The 18,288-nt window shown below is 43.7% G+C and overlaps 1 protein-coding gene across 1 annotated transcript in view; it reads right to left on the bottom strand.

The window, feature by feature from the left end:
• Positions 1-18,288, bottom strand: part of DDX20 (DEAD-box helicase 20) — a 29,873-nt gene that overhangs the window by 1,450 nt on the left and 10,135 nt on the right. Inside the window, exons 6-10 of the mRNA XM_033919290.1 lie at positions 17,353-17,491; positions 13,655-13,713; positions 11,475-11,557; positions 8,412-8,517; positions 3,827-3,928 (exon numbers count right to left, since the gene is read on the bottom strand). Of these exons, the coding sequence (XP_033775181.1) occupies positions 3,827-3,928; positions 8,412-8,517; positions 11,475-11,557; positions 13,655-13,713; positions 17,353-17,491 (489 nt within the window). The remainder of the gene's footprint in view (positions 1-3,826; positions 3,929-8,411; positions 8,518-11,474; positions 11,558-13,654; positions 13,714-17,352; positions 17,492-18,288) is intronic.

The raw sequence follows: 18,288 nt of genomic DNA, 5'->3' as shown, positions 1-18,288 counted from the left end.
AAAAGAAAACCCGCTTGGTTAGGCATGAGCAGTGAAACATATTTCTTTCTGTGAAAATCTTTGTAACAGCTTCTTCTTAGGGACATGAGCGTTTCACATTAAGCCTCTTAAGGGAATGAGGAGTCATTTGGGCAGAAATATGCAAACTATAAGACAGAGAAGCTTCATGTGTCCCTGCCGCTACCTCCACAAAAAAAAAAAAGATGCCGGCTGTGTATTCACCAAGGTATGTTACTCCAATGTAGGTGCTGGCAATGACATCTGGTGCTTGGTTTTGCAAACAATACGGATATTGAAATTTGAGGGTACAGTAACATCTCACTAATGAGGGCATATGGGAACGTGCCCCAGCCGTTTCATCAGCAACATTTTGCTGTTTTGGTTCAGGCAATTATACTGGCTCATTTGAACTATGTAAATTCTCTTTCTATCAGCTTAAGTAAGGGTAATATGAAAAGGCTGCAACTCATTCAAAATTCGGCGGCCAAACTGATATTTCGTAAGAGTAAATACGAGCATGTTACTCCTCTGTTGAAAGCCTTGCACTGGCTCCCAGTTTACTGGAGAATGCAATTCAAATGTGCCAGCATAATATTTAAAATTCTATATGGGATTTTTTCCTCCATTGGCTATTCTTTTGTTTAAACTTGCCTTCCCTTCTATTAAGAGAACTAAAGCTTTAGGTAAGATTTGTCGACATTTTGCTTTTTCTTTTCCTAAAATTTGGAATTATCTTCCTGCTGAAGTTAGTCTTCTCACCTCTTTACCAACTTTTCGGAAAACTTTAAAAACTTTTCTATTTCAGAAATTTTTGACAGACTTCATATAAATAAGGATAACAATTAATGATTCCTGTGCCTTAATATCTTGTTTTTCCTTGTGTTATATAATCGTCTGTAAACCGAATCGAGCCCCATTGTTGGGAAGAATAGTATGTAAGTTCAAGGATTGGATTGGAATATAAGCAGAAGGAGGGATCTGAAAAATGAACTTTATTCAAGCTGGCCAAATCAAACTGGGCAATATTCTTCAGCCCATGGCAGTCAGTGGTTTTAAAGCTGTTGAAGCCTGAATTAGACCTGGGTATTCAATGCCAGGCCATGTCCAGGCATCAGCATTGAAAACCCAGGACCTTGGCAGGCCAGGAAGCAATGTGGGTGCCAGTTAACATTCAGTGCCACACCTAAATTCCTAACCGAGCTTCTTGTGCGGATTTACATGTCCGATTTTGTAGGCATTGGCACCAAATATGGTCGGAACCCGCATATCTTCTGGGTCCACTCCAACTCTGCCCACAGACCATCTTGGCGCTAACTAGACTGTGGATATTAAGCAAACTGCTTGACTACGTGCCACTAAATATCCCTTCCCAGGCTGGAGCCTCTTAGGCCACCTCAAACTCTTTGGGATACCTACGCCCAGGTTATCAGGCCTGTGAGCACCCAGCCTTAATCAGAAGTGACGCTTGTTTAAAAGACATGCAGCGCCACCAGTGAACCCTTGAGAAAGCCTTTAAAGTTGGCGAAACAGGTCCCGTTGGGCTATGGATTCCTGCATCTTTCTAAGATAAGTGATTGGGTCTCTGCTGGGTGGAATACTTATTTTAAAGAACATTAATAAAGAAATTTTGAACACAAGAGAGGGGAAGGTTTAGAGCAGGGGTGTCCAATGTCGGTCCTCGAGGGCCGCAGTCCAGTCGGATTTTCAGGATTTCCCCCATGAATATACATGAGGTCTATTTGCATGCACTGCTTTCATTGTATGCTAATAGATCTCATGCATATTCATTAGGGAAATCCTGAAAACCCGACTGGATTGCGGCCCTCGAGGACCGACATTGGACACCCCTGGTTTAGAGGATCAATAGTGAAATTTGGAACCAGTCAGGTAATTGAACCTTAAGCCAAGACTATTTCCAAGCAGGTTTCTGAGATCCTCAATCTCCCATTCTTCACATCTGACTGTGGGACCTCTTGTACCGTTGGATAAAGCTACAATCCCAGAGGGCAGCAAACCAGGGTTTCAGACTATCCCTAATAAATATTCATTAGATATTCATCTGCAGTGCCTCTGCTGTAGGCAAATACGATGTATACTACGATACCCAGGCTGGTTTATGGCCCTCCAAAATTGCAATTAGACACCCCAGTGTCAGTTTCAGAAAACAACCAGCATTTACACAACTGTACCACAATACACATGCTAACGGTGATTGCAGGAATCTACCATTTCTATGTGCAGATCCATATCTCACAAAGATTTCAAGGGACCATGGGAGTGGTGTAGTCTGGGATCTTAAAGACATCTACGTTCACAGGCAGGGTTTCCGCTCTCCAACTTCTGAAGCTGATGGAATTGTTTTATAGGGATCATTTTTAAAACATTCGACTTTCAAGCATGTCGAGGAGAGTGGAAATCCTTTGAAAGACAGATAATTGGATATGACAGTGTCTTTATTAAAAAGCAAATAAAAAGTCTGTGACAACACAAAGCAATAATGGACTAATTAAAACAGGATGCACACATATTAATTAGATTTTAAATTAACTCAGATTGTTTGTATTTCAGAGACAGCGACTGTATGTTAGAGCAGTAATTCTTAAACCTGTCTTGGGGGACTCCCAGCCAGTCGGGTTTACAAGATATCTCTAACAAATATGCTCCATGTTGGGCTGTTGATTGTTCTGCTCTGAATAACGCACTTAGAAACGACCAGCGGAGGAGGGGACTTGAGCAAGTTAAAGAAAAGGAACTGATGACAGGCAATTTGTTGCCCTGAACTTGAGCACTGAACCGAGAGTTTGGATTCAGCTAAGACCCCTCGTCAGGATTATTTTTGATCAACTTAATTAAGTTCTTTTATTTTATGGTGTAATATGTTTAATGTAATGTGTGTGGGGAGGGGAGGGGTGCATGATGAGAGAATGAGGTTGTATGTTGGGTAGCAAGGTTTAGGGCAGGGGTAGGGAACTCCGGTCCTCGAGAGCCGTATTCCAGTCGGGTTTTCAGGATTTCCCCAATGAATATGCATGAGATCTATGTGCATGCATATTCATTGGGGAAATCTTGAAAACCCGACTGGAATACGGCTCTCGAGGACCAGAGTTCTCTACCCCTGGTTTAGGGGAAAGTAATTTATTGTATATGGTATAATAATGATATAAAAAGGAAATAATATGTTTACGTATTGATTGATAAACAAAAGGTTTGTTTAAAAATTATTTAAAATATTTATGAAAATTGAGAAAAAGAAAAAATAGCTTAATTAGTGTGTAGTAGTATTATGAGTAAGCTATTAATTAAACTGGAAGTCCCGAACAGTAGTGGTTAGGTTTACTTCTAACAAATATGCATGAGGCAGATTTGCATATAATCAAGGTGACAGGCATGCAAATTGGCCTCATGCATATTCATTAGGGATATCTTGAAAACCCAACTGGCTGGAGGTCCCCAGGACAGGTTTAAGAACCACCGAGTTAGAGCACTCCTAAATATTGATACTGAACATCAGCATCTGTGACTGGGGTCAGGGGTCAGAGTCAGCTGTATCCTTGGGGATCCCCAAAATGGACGTAATTTGTAATCAGAAAGGAAGTGAACTATGGAGCTTGGGGGGAGGGGTCAGTGGGTGGATTGGAAGCAGGAGCAATAGGAGATACGGGAGTAGAGTGATTGTTCTCTACTCTGCTCCAGTCTCACCCTCTTTCCCGGAAGCTGGTGGGAAGGATGGAGGTGGAGCAGAACACCCCAGTAACTCTCGAGTCTGAAAAGAAGTGGTACAGCTGTGTTCCATGCCGTTCCCCCAGAAATTAAGCCCAAATTGTACCTGGTAAAGGTTGCAGCTGCAGCTTGCATTTCTGAGCTATCTGCAACATTTGAGTTTCTTCTTCCCCACGGCAACAGTAAGTCACAGCTAAGCCATAGGTACCTGGAATAGGAGGGAGAAAGAGAAGAGTGTGTAAATAAAGTGATTTGGGAGGTGGCAATTAGAACAGAGAATCACAAGCAAAGAGAATTGCCGATATGTAAGCTCTTATCCTACGGAAGTCACTTTAACTTGCTGACTTCTGGTTATCCAAGTATGACTGGATAATACAGTTCGCAGAACATAAGAATAGTCTTACTGGGTCAGTCCAAAGATCCATCAAGCCCAGTAGCCCGTTTTCACGGTGGCCAATCTAGGTCACTAGTAACTGGCCAAAACCCAAAGAGTAGCAACATTCCATACAGAATCCCAACGAATAACAAGATTCTACAACCCCAAAGAGTAGCAACATTCCATACAGAATCCCAACGAATAACAAGATTCTACAACCCCAAAGAGTAGCAACATTCCATTCAGAATCCCAACGAATCGCAAGATTCTACAACCCCAAAGAGTAGCAACATTCCATTCAGAATCCCAACGAATCGCAAGATTCTACAACCCCAAAGAGTAGCAACATTCCATACAGAATCCCAACGAATAACAAGATTCTACAACCCCAAAGAGTAGCAACATTCCATACAGAATCCCAACGAATCGCAAGATTCTACAACCCCAAAGAGTAGCAACATTCCATTCAGAATCCCAAAGAATCGCAAGATTCTATGCTACCGATTCAGGGCAAGCAGTGGTTATTGTAACAACATTTCTTTTCCCATTATTTAGTGCAGGTACCACAGTAGAGGCAGTAACCTAACCGCAACAGGGGTTAAGTGTGTTCCTTTAATCTTCATAAGGCATTTTTGCAACTTGTGTAGATAAAATCACCCCCTGTACACCTTCAAATATTTAGTTATTGCTATACACTAAGAGCAATTTATTTATTTTTAAAATGTATATTCCACTTAAAAACCTAAGCGAATTACAACAATCACCTAAATAATGTCAATACAACAATATAGCATCCCAACCAGTGTTCCCGCTAAGCTGCGCTGGGGTGCTCTGGCGCACAAAATATTACCTCGCAGCGCACAAGTTTCTCGTCACAGCGCACACAGTGTAGAGCACAGTTCTTCAACCGCCGGTCCGCAAACAAAATCTTGCCGGTCCGCGAAGGATTCGGTCCCCGCCGCAACGAAAGGCCGGCGTCAGCTGACTTGCAACTTCCTGTTGCAGTCGCTGTGCCGGGTCTCCTGCCTTCGCCGGGACTCCTGCCTTCCACCGCGTTTGCCTCCTGCCTTGTCTCCGCACCTCCAGACCAGCAGCGGCAGCTGTGTATGCTTTTAACTTCGGCACAGAGCTGCCCCTAATCAATAGTTTAGCGCGGTTTCATAAGGCAGCCTCGGGGCCTTTGCTAGGCCGGCCCACATCGCATCATCGAAGCGGGCCGGCTATCAAAGGCCCCGAGGCTGCCTCATGAAACCGCGCTAAACTATTGATTAGGGGCAGCTCTGTGCCGAAGTTAAAAGCATACACAGCTGCCGCTGCTGGTCTGAACTCTTGGGCCGCTGAAGGAGGGCAAAAAGCAGCTGTCCTGGAGGTTTCCCTTCCTCTCGCCTTTACAGGTTCCTTTTTTCCACCTTTTTTTTTTTCCTTCAAACGGCAACGGGCCCCAGCATCGACATCAATCAAGTAAGTTCCACTGTCAATCAAGCGGTTCTGCTCGGCCAAAGCTTCCCCTGTGACATGAGCCACCCTCAGGGGAAAGAAAGTGACCCACAAAGGTGAGGGGAAGGGGGGCAGATGATGGAAGTTGGGGGGGGGGGGGAGAGAGAGAGAGAGAGAAGGGGCAGATGATGGAATGGAGGAGATGAGAGAGAGAGAGAAGGGGACAGATGATGGAAGTGAGAAGAAGGGAGAGAGAGCAGAAGGCAGATGGATGTCAGTTGAGAAGGGAGAGCAGATGCTGAATGGAAGTGGGGAAAGAACACATACTGGATGGAAGGAGGAGATAAATAAAGGGGGAAGAAAATAGTAAGATAATGGAGGGGGTGAGGGAAAGGGGTGACAAGCTGTGTGTAGACACAGTGAAAAGAGGGAAACGGGACTAAATAGTAAGAAAGAATTTAATTTAGATGGAGGCAGAAAATAGAGAAGGAAGACCAGAGAAGAAAAGGGAAGAGAGAGCAGAGAATGATCAGATCTGAGTGGAGGAAATGAGAAGAGAGATATGCTAAAAACCACAGGGGGGAGGGAAGGATAGAGATGCCAGACCATGAGGGGAACAGAAGGAAGATGATGGATGCTAGACCAAATTGGGGGGTGGGGGGGGGGCAGGAGGAGAGATGGCAGGGAAAGACAGACAGTGAATGGAAGGGGCAGATGCTGGACTGAAGAGACAGAGAAGGTTATCATGCTGCTGTACCGGGCCATGGTACGCCCTCACCTGGAGTACTGCGTCCAGCACTGGTACTTTAAGAAGGACACGGTACTACTCGAAAGGATCCAGAGAAGAGCAACTAAAATGGTTAAGGGGCTGGAGGAGTTGCCGTACAGCGAAAGATTAGAGAAACTGGGCCTCTTCTCCCTTGAGCAGAGGAGATTGAGAGGGGACATGATAGAAACATTCAAGGTACTGAAGGGAATAGACTTAGTAGCTAAGGCAGGGAGAACGAGAAGGCACTCTCTAAAGTTGAAAGGGGATAGATTCCATACAAACGTAAGGAAGTTCTGTGGTAGAAAGCAACATATTTATTTGGCTCATAACTTGCTGGCGCCCGATATTTTTAGCTCACAGTGAAAAAAGTTTGCTCACAACACCCGCCCGCTTAGAGGGAACACTGATCCCAACTATCACAATCTACAAACCCAGATCAAAAAAAACCCACAGACAAGACTATAACAGATCTCCAAACATGCCCTGACAAATAATTGTGTTTTTAAAAGTTTCTTTAAAACTTTGAAATCCTAACAGCACCTCAAAGTACCCATTAATGCATTCCATAAGCACATTACGCCTGTTTTGAAAAAACCTGCACTGGCTGCCAATCGATGCTCGCATCGAATTGAAAACACTGTGCTTAATTTTGAAACTTTTGAATGTTGGTGCACTTTTGTGTGTCCTCACGGAGTTTATGTTGAAAAGATAAGCTTTGTCTTGATGTGCCTTCCCTGTACGTAGTTAAACTTCTGAGTTGCTGGGAAGTGATCTTTTCTGTTTAGGGTCCTATTTGTTGGAACAGGCTGTCTATGGATCTGAGACAAGCTTCATCGGTAGAGTTTAGAAAACAGTTGAAAACTTGTCTATTTCTGCATGTTTTTCAACCTGTAGCAGTGAGCAACGAGCCAGCAGTCAAGTTTCAGTCTAATACAAGCAATGAGATGTTTTGTGGTTGTTTGTTGTATGTTTGTCATATTGTAATCTGTCTATTGTATTATGATGTTCTGTTGTTTTTAAAATATGTGTTGCATGAAAAGGTTGTAATTTGTGTCTTTTTATTTAGATGTTCTATTGTACACCGCATAGAATTGCAGGATATGTGGAATATACATTTTTAAAATTAATTAAATAAAACAACTGTGGACCAGCCACAGAGATTGCTGTCATCCATGTTTGTTTGTAGCGTACTCCCTGTACATCTTCATGTGCTAGCTTCTTAGCAAATTCTGAATGAAATCGAGCAGAGATGGAGATGGTAGAGATCGAGCAGAGATGGAGATGGTAGAGATCGAGCAGAGATGGAGATGGTAGAGATGGAGATGGTAGAGATGGAGATGGTAGAGATGGAGATGGTAGAGATGGAGATGGTAGAGATGGAGATGGTAGAGATGGAGATGGTAGAGATCGAGCAGAGATGGAGATGGTAGAGATCGAGATGGTAGAGATCGAGATGGTAGAGATGGAGATGGTAGAGATCGAGATGTAGAGATGGAGATGGTAGAGATCGAGCAGAGATGGAGATGGTAGAGACCGAGCAGAGATGGAGATGGTAGAGATCGAGCAGAGATGGAGATGGTAGAGACCGAGCAGAGATGGAGATGGTAGAGACCGAGCAGAGATGGAGATGGTAGAGACCGAGCAGAGATGGAGATGGTAGATACTTTCTCAGTACTTTTACTAAATACCATGGTGCCTTCCCATACACTACCTGATGTATAAGTGTCAGAATTTTATATTCTATGTGAAACTTGACAGGCAACCAGTGCAGTAGTTTCAACACTGGTGAAATGTGTTCAAAACGAGAGACCCCTCCCTCCCTAATCATTCTGGCAGCTGTATTCTGTATTACTTGTAAAGCATTTACTTTAGCTTTAGTCAATCCCAGAAACAGTGCGTTACGAAAATCCAATTTAGAAATTACAAGACTCTGTACTATTATGTGAAAATCCATTTCTGAAAATGTCCAGACCATCAAAAAGATTCAAAAATATGGTGACTAATGGATGTGTACCAGGTGCTCTGTATACTGGAAGGCCTGATCTTCCTCATTCACTCCTAGATCAGATCTGCTCAGCTTAGCTTTTCCTTAAAGCGAAAGAGCATTACCGAAACGCCCGGCCCTGCCAATCCGATGCAGGTAGGTCTCCCAATCCTGAGGCACGTCCAGGTTGATGACCAAATTCACTTTCTCTGCATCAATTCCTCGAGATGTCTGAAAAGAGAACCACAGCAAACTAGGTGAGGTTTTAGGCCGTGTCTGCCCAATCCAGTCCACATTTTTAGACAAACAAGCTTTAAGAAAAAGCCAAGATGTTTTCTTAGCTGGATTTTGTGTTTCAAAACATGATGAAAAATTAGTTCATGTGTACAATGCATACAACCATGGAAAAAGGTTCGTTTCCGTCTTCATATTCCACAAGGAATAAAAATATAAAAGAATAAACAGATAGGAAAGAAGTTAATTACCTATAAACTTATTAAAAAGACAAGTTTTTAGTTGCCTTCTAAAGTGAAGATATGAATGAGACATGGAAAACAAGTGCCTGAAATCACTGTCACAAGTAGCAGCTTGAAAAGAGAGTAGGCACTCATGGAATTTTTTGTATTTGTAGCCATTAGCTGGTGGGAAGACAAAGAAAGCGTGAGTTTTTCTGGGGTTTCTCTAAGTGATTTAGCACGTGCTAAGATAACCATTATATTCCAACCAGTCTTTAAGCCCGTTAGATTAACGGGTGCTAGAAAAGATGTGTGTGTCTGTCTTTCTTTCTGTCTTATCTCTTTCCTCAGCTTCCACCACCACCACTTGCCTGCTCCCCCTGCCCAGCAGTAGCCCTTCTACCTTCCTTTTATCACCCCCCCTGTCTAGCAGCACCTCTTCCCAGCTCCCCCTGTCCAGCAGTAGCCCTTCTACCTTCCTTTTATCTCCCTCCCCCCCCCGTCCAGCAGTAGCCCTTCTCCCTTCCTTTTATCTCCCCCCTATCCAGCAGCACCCCTCTTCCCTGCTCCCCCTGTCCAGCAATAGCCCTTCTCCCTTCATTTTACCTTTTACCCGGTTGCAGTGCATGGGGCAGAAGGAGGCAGAAGGAGAGTGCGACTGTTTCGTGCTTTTCTTACGTTTCAAGCCTGCCCGTTTCCAGTGTGTGCTGCGACTTTCCGGCAGCACGCAACCGCAAGTGGGGGGAGGCGGTTCCGGAGCTCAATCGAGCTAGTGACAGCCAGTCAGTGAATCGCGCCATGTGAATGTGACGTGCGCCTGCGCGCCCCACCTGGGATCTTCCAAATTGATGATGGTTGCCGGCCCTGAATGAGCGGATGGAAAGCAGAGGGGGGAGAGGGGGCTTTCTCCGGTTTACAGTTCTTGCTGTGACATTTGTCTGGTCTTTACTGGGCTACATTGAACCAATGAAAGTAGAATGACTCGGGGAAAGAAAAAGAAACGGGCAAATCGCAGTGTCATGCTGGCCAAGAAGATTGTTATTAAGGATGGTGGCACGGTGAGTTGAACCCTGGGCTTGTTCGTTTAGTGGGGGGCCGGGCCGTGTTATTTTCCCTAAGTAGGGTGAAGGTGACTAGCGGTGTACCTCAGGGCTCGGTACTTGGGCCCATCTTATTTAATATTTTCATCAATGACCTGGAAGAAGCTATGCCGGACAATCAGATCGCAGAAGGATAGCAAGGAACTCCAGAGTGACTTGTGTCAGTTAGAGAAATGGCAGATGAAGTTTAATGTGAAAAAGTGCAAAGTAATGAATTTAGGCAGAAAAAACAAGGAACATGAGTATATAGAATGTCAGGTGCAACTCTGGGTAACAGCGAACAAGAAAAGGACCTGGGTGTACTGATAGATAGGACCGTCGGCACAATGCGCGGCGGCAAAGAAAGCAAATAGAATGTTAGGCATGATAAAGAAAGGAATCACGAGTAGATCAGAGAAAGTTATAATGCCGCTTTATAGAGCAATGGTCAGACCACACTTGGAATACTGTGTCCAACATTGGTCTCCCAACCTAAAGAAGGATATAAAACTGCTGGAAAGGGGGAAGAGGCGAGCAACGAAGCTAATAAAAGGTATGGAGAACTTGGAATACGAGGATCGGCTCAAGAGACTGAGATTGTTCTCCCTTGAGAAAAGGAGACTGCGAGGGGATATGATTGAGACTTTCAAAATACTGTAAGGAATCGACAAAATAGAGCAGGAAAAAAAATTATTTACAATGTCCAACGTAACACGGACAAGAGGACATGGACTGAAGCTAAGGGGGGACAAGTCCAGGACAAATATCAGGAAGTTCTGCTTCACGCAGCGAGTGGTGGACACCTGGAATGCCTTCCCAGAGGAGGTTATTGGGGAATCCACCGTTGTAGGATTTAAAAGCAAACTAGATGCACATCTCCTTACGAGAGGCATAGAGGGATATGGGTGACTAAAATTATGCCAGGTGTACACCTGGCTAGGCCTCCGCGTGTGCGGATCGCCAGACTTGATGGACCAAAGGTCTGATCCGGAGATGGCGCTTCTTATGTACCTCGACTTGGAGCTGCCTGACACTCTCCTTCTGCCCCACGCGCCACCAATGGAACATGGCACGGAAGCAGAAATCACGGCGGCAGGGATCAAGCTGTGCCAACTGCACATGCGCGGGTAAGGGTTTTATTATATTCCTAGGGGCATCTTAGCTTTTAGCGTGTGCTAATTCGCTTAGTGCCCATTGATGACGTCCCCTCTTAGCACCGTATCCGGATAGCTATCTGAGTTTAGTTAGGACTGCCCAACATGCCCGATTAGCTATTCGGAAACCAGCCTGGATCAATGGTGCCTGGATAACATCTGGCTCCACTCCTCCCCTCCCCAGACCACTCTATCACTAGTCAAATAGCGCTGCGGCAGTCACTGCTAATAACCAGACAGTGCCACGGAATAAGTGTAGCAGAATATTAGCGGCTGGGCTACCTAGTGCAATTTAATCCAGCTTCTCCTAACTGCTGAAATCATTTTTGATTATCAATCCCCAGAAAGTTCGGTTATTAACAGTTCCGCCGCTCATAGGGCTCAAGAGCAACAATGCACAGTTTAAACTAAAATTAAGACCTCAGCCTTCCCGACACACTGCGCCCAGGCTGGACATGTACAAACCAGGACAATTACCACTATTGCTACAAGAGACTCACCAGGTCTGTTGAAATCAGTACCCGACAGTGGAACTGCTTCAGCTTGGACATGGCATCAAGTCTTTGGTTCTGATTCATGCTGCCTGCAACAGATAAGGGCAAGGGTTGAAGATACACAAGAAGTTGTATGCAGAAATAGAAACATGATGACAGATAAAAACCAAATGGCCCATCTAGTTTGCCCATCCGCAATAACCATTATCTCTTTCTCTCCCCGAGAGTTCCCATGTGCCTATCCCAGGCCCTTTTGAATTCAGACACAATCTCTGTTTCCACCACCTCTTCCGGGAGACTGTTCCATGCATCTACTACCCTTTCTGTGAAAAAGTATTTCCTTAAATTACTCCGGAGCTTATCACCTCTTAACTTCATCCTATGCCCTCTCATTCCAGAGCTTCCTTTTAAATGAAAGGCACTCGACTCATGCACATTTACATTATGTAGGTATTTAAATGTCTCTATCATATCTCCCCTCTCCCGACTCTCCTCCAAAGTATACAGATTGAGATCTTTAAGTCTGTCCCCATAAGCCTTATCATGAAGACCACACACCATTTTAGTAGCCTTCTTCTGGACCGACTCCAACCTTTTTATATCTTTTTGAAGGTGCGGCCTCCAGGATTGTACACAATATTCTAAATGAGGTCTCGCCAGAGTCTTATACAGAGGCATCAATACCTCGTTTTTCCTACTGGCAACCAGTCTCCCTATGCAACCTAGCATCCTTCTAGCTTTCACCGTCACCTTTTCAATCTGTTTGGCCACCTTAAGATCAACACATATAATCACACAAATCTGACAGGTCTTGAAAATCTCATGAGGATTATTCACCAACCACAGAAACATTAGGGTTACATACGCATAAGGTAATCTGAAGAACTTTCTTTCCATCAGGAAATCAACTGAAAGAGAAGCTCTCTACCTATGGGGCTTCAGGCCTCACCATCTTTTGGTAATGCTTAAGTCAGCATTTCTGGCTGAATTTGCAAAATCCACACTGACAGGGTTAGAGGCAGAGATTGTTACATAACACCCAATCCTCTCTCAGAGGCAGCCTGGATCACAGCATTGGGAACAGTCTGGCCTGCAACCCCAGTGGCTGAACAAAGGTCAGTGAAATTAATGAAGCCCAAACAGAGTGCCAGAACGCCAGCACCCTCGAGATAATCTGTCCTTAACCAAGTGTCATGCAATGATGGTGCCCAGGGTAAGATGGCAGCGCAACCACATCATACTGTGGTCTTAGACTGCCTTACTCCCCAGAATCAAATCCAGAGAATCCATTCCTCATCAGTCCAAAACCCACTGAGTTGAGCAACCAGTCTGGCAACAAATACCATCAGATCCCCAAAACATAAATCTAGTTTTCATTGCTCATTTCAAGGGATGACCAACGGCTTTCCAAAGTTTGCCTGGCTAATATTTTGGACGGACTTTCTTCCAGGAACTTGTCCAGACTTCTTTAAACCCTGTTGCACTACTGCCCTTGACCATATCCTGAGAGTACAGCTCCAATCCTATGGAATGCCATGCCATCTCAACTCCGCCAAGAAAATTCACGACTAAACCAAAAACTTTATTATTCCAAGATGCATACCATAGCGTTTAACATTTCCCCTTTCTAACAGCACAGCAGTATATACCTGTAAAATGAGCCGCTTCTAAGAAGCGACCCCTCCCTTCCAGGTTTTTTTTTCCTCCCCCCTCTTCCCTTCATTTATTTTTATTTTTAATGATGTAATTACAAAAACTTTCCTTTCCCTTTCTCCTACAAACTCGCATACGTAATTGTATTTGAATTTATTCAAGTACTGAAGCATTTTTTCCTGTCTGTCCCTGTAGGCTCACAATCTATCTAATGTACCTGGGGCAATGGGGGGATTAAGTGACCTGCCCAGGCTCACAAGGAGCAGTGCAGGTTTAAACCCACAACCTAAGGGTGCTGAGGCTGTAGCTTTAGCCACTGCATGGGAAAAGTGAATGTCCTGCTCATTTCAAAATGATTGGGGGTTCAAAACACAAATTATCCCTCCCTGGACACAAATAAAGGAGCTTCCTCAATACCAGGGGATGTTCAGACCCCCCCCCCCCGAGCTGGATCTTATGCCTGGATGCCCTATTTCCCCAAATATAACCCCTTTGCAAAAGGTTTTACATCTGAAACTGAAGTATCCTCTTACCTGAAATACACAGGGCAGGAAAGCCTTTCGATGTCAAGAGATCGGCCAAATGCTGGGCTCTAAAAGATATTATTAAACGGTACTTGCATTTATCACACATTTATCAATAAAATTATAAATTACTTGTTCAAACAAGGCCAACTAAAGTCTTAGAAAACAGCAGATACATTTGTTTTTTTGTTTTTTTTTTATCTGTTTTTTTTTATCTTTTTTTTTTTTCCTTTTTATTTTTTATTTTCAAGTTTTACATAAAGTGTACAAAATATTAAAATACAATTGATAAATACACAATATCACTTTTATATCTAATACATCATATTCTAAATATATTTTTCCCCCTCTCCCTCCCCCCACCCTTCTATTATTTTTTTATCATATATTACATATTATATATCATATTATAGTCTATTAAGTAAAAATTATTTTCACTACCCCCCCTCTATGTGTGTCACAAAGAAGATATTTAAAAGAAGAAAAGAAGAAGAAAAATCCTACAGCAGATACATTTGTGAGAATGGTGAATGTTTTAGCCGTGGTGTGGACCAACACGCAAACGAATTGCGCTCCTAACGGTGAAAGGTATGCTCATACAGTGGCCTTAGGTGGCACACACGCACACACCTTTTACAAAACCACAGAACCAGTTTCTAGCGCAGGTCGATGCGCTGAATGTGCTCCGAACTCTCAGAGGAACACTACGAGTGTCAGGAGCGGTGCATAGCAAAAACCGCTTCCGCCGTTTTGTAAAAGGTGGGGGAGGGGGGATTTAGTGAAGTACCTGCAGAGTAACCAGGCAAGGTTAGGACTATGCAGTCAGCTATGTGGAAAGTGGACAGTGCCATGATGGTCAGGTAAATCTGGGCAAACAAAATGCCAGGCTTAAATTTATACCAAGAATAAACAAACTAGGTTGGCATGTTCAAAGGTAGATGGTTTCTCTGAAATACCTCAGCCCCACCACTCCTCCAAGCGGGAGGTTTACGTGGTAACTCATCATAGGTACTGGTTTTCTAAGCGCTGTGCTAGTTTTACAGTATTAGTATTATTTTTATAAACTGAAATAGTATAGTGTATATACTTAGCTTTTACACACGGCTGGACCTGGGAGTCTGACCCGACATGTTTCGCACAAACAGTGCTGTCTCAAGGGTCTCCCTATGTGAAAGCCAAAAGAACAATCCTTGGGGAAGCGGCAGTAAAGTCTTTCCATACATACCTCCCCCCCATATGGGTTGATTAAGAATCCCTTAGTCATATATTTATAAGAACATAAGAACATAAGAAATGCCTCCGCTGGGTCAGACCTGAGGTCCATCGCGCCCAGCAGTCCGCTCACGCGGCGGCCCATTAGGTCCAGGACCTGTGCAGTAATCTTTTATCTATACCCCTCTATCCCCTTTTCCAGCAGGAAATTGTCCAATCCTTTCTTAAACCCCAGTACCGTTCGCTGCCCTATAACGTCCTCTGGAAGCGCATTCCAGGTGTCCACCACACGTTGGGTAAAGAAGAACTTCCTAGCATTCGTTTTGAATCTGTCCCCTTTCAACTTTTCCGAATGCCCTCTTGTTTTTTTATGTTCTGAAAGTTTGAAGAATCTGTCCCTCTCTACTCTCTCTATGCCCTTCATGATCTTGTAAGTCTCTATCATATCCCCTCTTAATCTTCTCTTTTCTAGGGAAAAGAGACCCAGTTTCTCCAATCTCTCAGCATATGAAAGGCTTTCCATCCCCTTTATCAGTCGTGTCGCTCTCCTCTGAACTCTCTCGAGTAACACCATATCCTTCTTAAGGTATGGTGACCAATACTGGACGCAGTACTCAAGATGCGGACGCACCATTGCCCGGTACAGCGGCAGGATAACTTCTTTCGTTCTTGTTGTAATACCCTTCTTGATTATCCCCAGCATTTTATTCGCTCTCTTGGCGGCCGCTGCGCACTGTGCCGTCGGCTTATAAACGCTTACCGAGGCCGCCGTTGTCATCCGACTCACAAGTACAAATTCTGTGAAAGATGGCGCCGGCATTCTCAGGCTGTTTTTAAATTCAAACCCGGTGGTGACCGCTCCCCCCCGGAAACCCCATTGGATCATTCATCCACCAATCAATGTAACCCAGTCAACCCTTGAGACAGCACTGTTTGTGCGAAACATGTCGGGTCAGACTCCCAGGTCCAGCCGTGTGTAAAAGCTAAGTATATACACTATACTATTTCAGTTTATAAAAATAATAATAATACTGTAAAACTAGCACAGCGCTTAGAAAACCAGTACCTATGATGAGTTACCACGTAAACCTCCCGCTTTTTTGAAGCAAACATCGCGGTGGAGTGGTGGAGCTGAGGTATTTCAGATAAACCATCTACCTTTGAACATGCCAACCTAGTTTGTTTATTCTTGGTATTATTGGAGAGGGTTGGTGTTACAACTAATAACAAACACACTGGTATCAGACTAAGGCTTCAATTTATAGGCATTCGCTAGAGTCAATAATGAAATAGCCAGACAAAATCCAACAAAGTCTAGATTTCTTCTTATAATATCTTCTGTGATTTCAGCAGTGGTATCCATTAGCAATTTAAACTTTCGTAGAGAACGCCGAGAGATGACAGAAGTGAAAACGCAAAGGGCTCCAACCTTGATACCACTGCACCGCAAAACATGAGCCATGTCAATAACACTAGTTAAAGCTAAGTAGCTATTCTTATAGAAAACGTTGATGATTGAAGATATAATATACTCTTCTCTATATTTTAAGAAATGTTGGATGTAATGTTTATAATAAAAAAATAAAAATAAAAAAGAATGGCTAAGCAAAATGTAGCCAAAACTTAGCCATAGTGGATCGGTGAAGATTTGGTGTGCTAATCCCTAGCGACAATGGAAGTTTAAAATCGCTAACGGATACCACTGCTGAGATCCCAGAAGATATTAAAAAAATAAATCTAGAGCTGATTGGATTTTGTAAGGCTTAAATTTAAAAAGCATAATTTTAGACTCCTAAATTAAGGTAAATTTTCAGCTGAAAAAAACAAAAGAAACTTATGCTCGCCAAGTTAGACCAAAATGGGGGACAAATTTAGGAGCTCAATTATTATTTTTTATATTGGGTCCCTGGTGCTTAGCAGCTTCCAGCTCTATTTTCGCACCTTCCCAGAGATGCTGCAGACAGACAAACCTTCTGCAACATTTCAAGTGACTGGTGGGTTAGAGGGACATTCAGTACCTGTTCCCCAATGTCATTCCTTCCTCCTGTAGTGGCGAGTGCAAGGAAGGAGGACAGAAGGGGATTTTCTGGATAGGGACACCTTGCAGATGGCGGCGCTCAGTCGTTGGTGGCCGAGATCACTAACAGCATGGACAGGACGGCTGGCCAGACTTGATGCGATGGAGCAATTTTATCTGCCATAATTTATTGTGAAGCTTTTATTTTAACACCTGGAAGAAGCATTTCAGTAATGTTAGAAATGCTCCTTTTAGGAATGCCAACACATTCCATTTTCCAGACAGGTTGAGAGCTTATATGGATGTGTTGGTCTGATTTCCCTTTTGAGTACCTTCAGAAAGGCAGAACTTCAAGTCCACACATTCAATTTGATAAAAGCAGCACTGGGGGAAAAAATGGATCAACTAGCAGCATCCCTGAAACTGAATTCCTACAACCTGCCAGAACACCCTGACTCCGAAAACGCCAAGGATTCACCTGCTGTGAAGGTTGGAGAAGACCAAGGCCTGGTTGAATGGAACCCTGCTGAAAAGCTCCTTCAAGTGCTGCACCTTTTCCTCGAAGATCTTGTGAGGCAGTGGATGGGAATTCACCACCTTATAATACTGAGTCAGTCCTGCAGAGGAAACCACCAGCAACACACAGGGTGGGAAAATAGCAAACGTTATAGGAATGTATGTGGCAGATTCTCAATTGAAACTTTCTCTACTTGTCTTGCTTTCTGCTAACCAAATTCGGGGTCCCTTTTCCATGAGGTAATTATAACCATGGCTTATGATTGAGACAGACCATGGGTCCTTTTCGTAAGAACACAAGCATTGCTTTCTGGATCAGACTGAAGGTCCCTCAAGCCCAACAGTGGCCAATCTAGGTCACAAATAGAGAACGACACGGGGACAAATTTTTCCCCATCCCCGCGGGAACTCATTTTCCCGTTCCATACCTGCAAGTTCTTTTCCTGCCCCATCCCTGCAAGCTCTGTCCTCGTCTACACAAGCCTCAAACACTTTAAAATCATAAGTGTTCAAGGCTTGTGCGGTTAAGGCAGAGCTTGCAGGAATGGGGCAGGGACAGGGACAAAATTCACGGGGACAGGACAGGGAAATTGAGTTCCTGTGGGGACGAGGATCTATTTGTCCCTGTGTCATTCTCTAGTCACAAATACCTGGCAAGATCCCAAAAAGAGTACAACAGATTCTATGCTGCTTATCCCAGGAATAAGTAATAAGCAGTGGATTTTCCCAAATCCATCTTAATAATGGCTTATGGGCTTTTCTTTGAAGAACTTGGCAAACTTTTTGCTAAGCTAACTGCTCTTACCACATCTTCTGACAACAAATTCCAGAGTTTAATTATACCCTGTGAAGAAATATTTTCTTTGATTTGTTTTAAATTTACTATTCAGTGCTCCCA

Source organism: Geotrypetes seraphini, chromosome 13 (assembly GCF_902459505.1).
Source record: "Geotrypetes seraphini chromosome 13, aGeoSer1.1, whole genome shotgun sequence".
Classification (NCBI taxonomy): domain Eukaryota; kingdom Metazoa; phylum Chordata; class Amphibia; order Gymnophiona; family Dermophiidae; genus Geotrypetes; species Geotrypetes seraphini.
The sequence above is the reverse complement of the archived record's forward strand: the minus strand, read 5'-3'. Positions and strand labels throughout refer to the sequence as shown.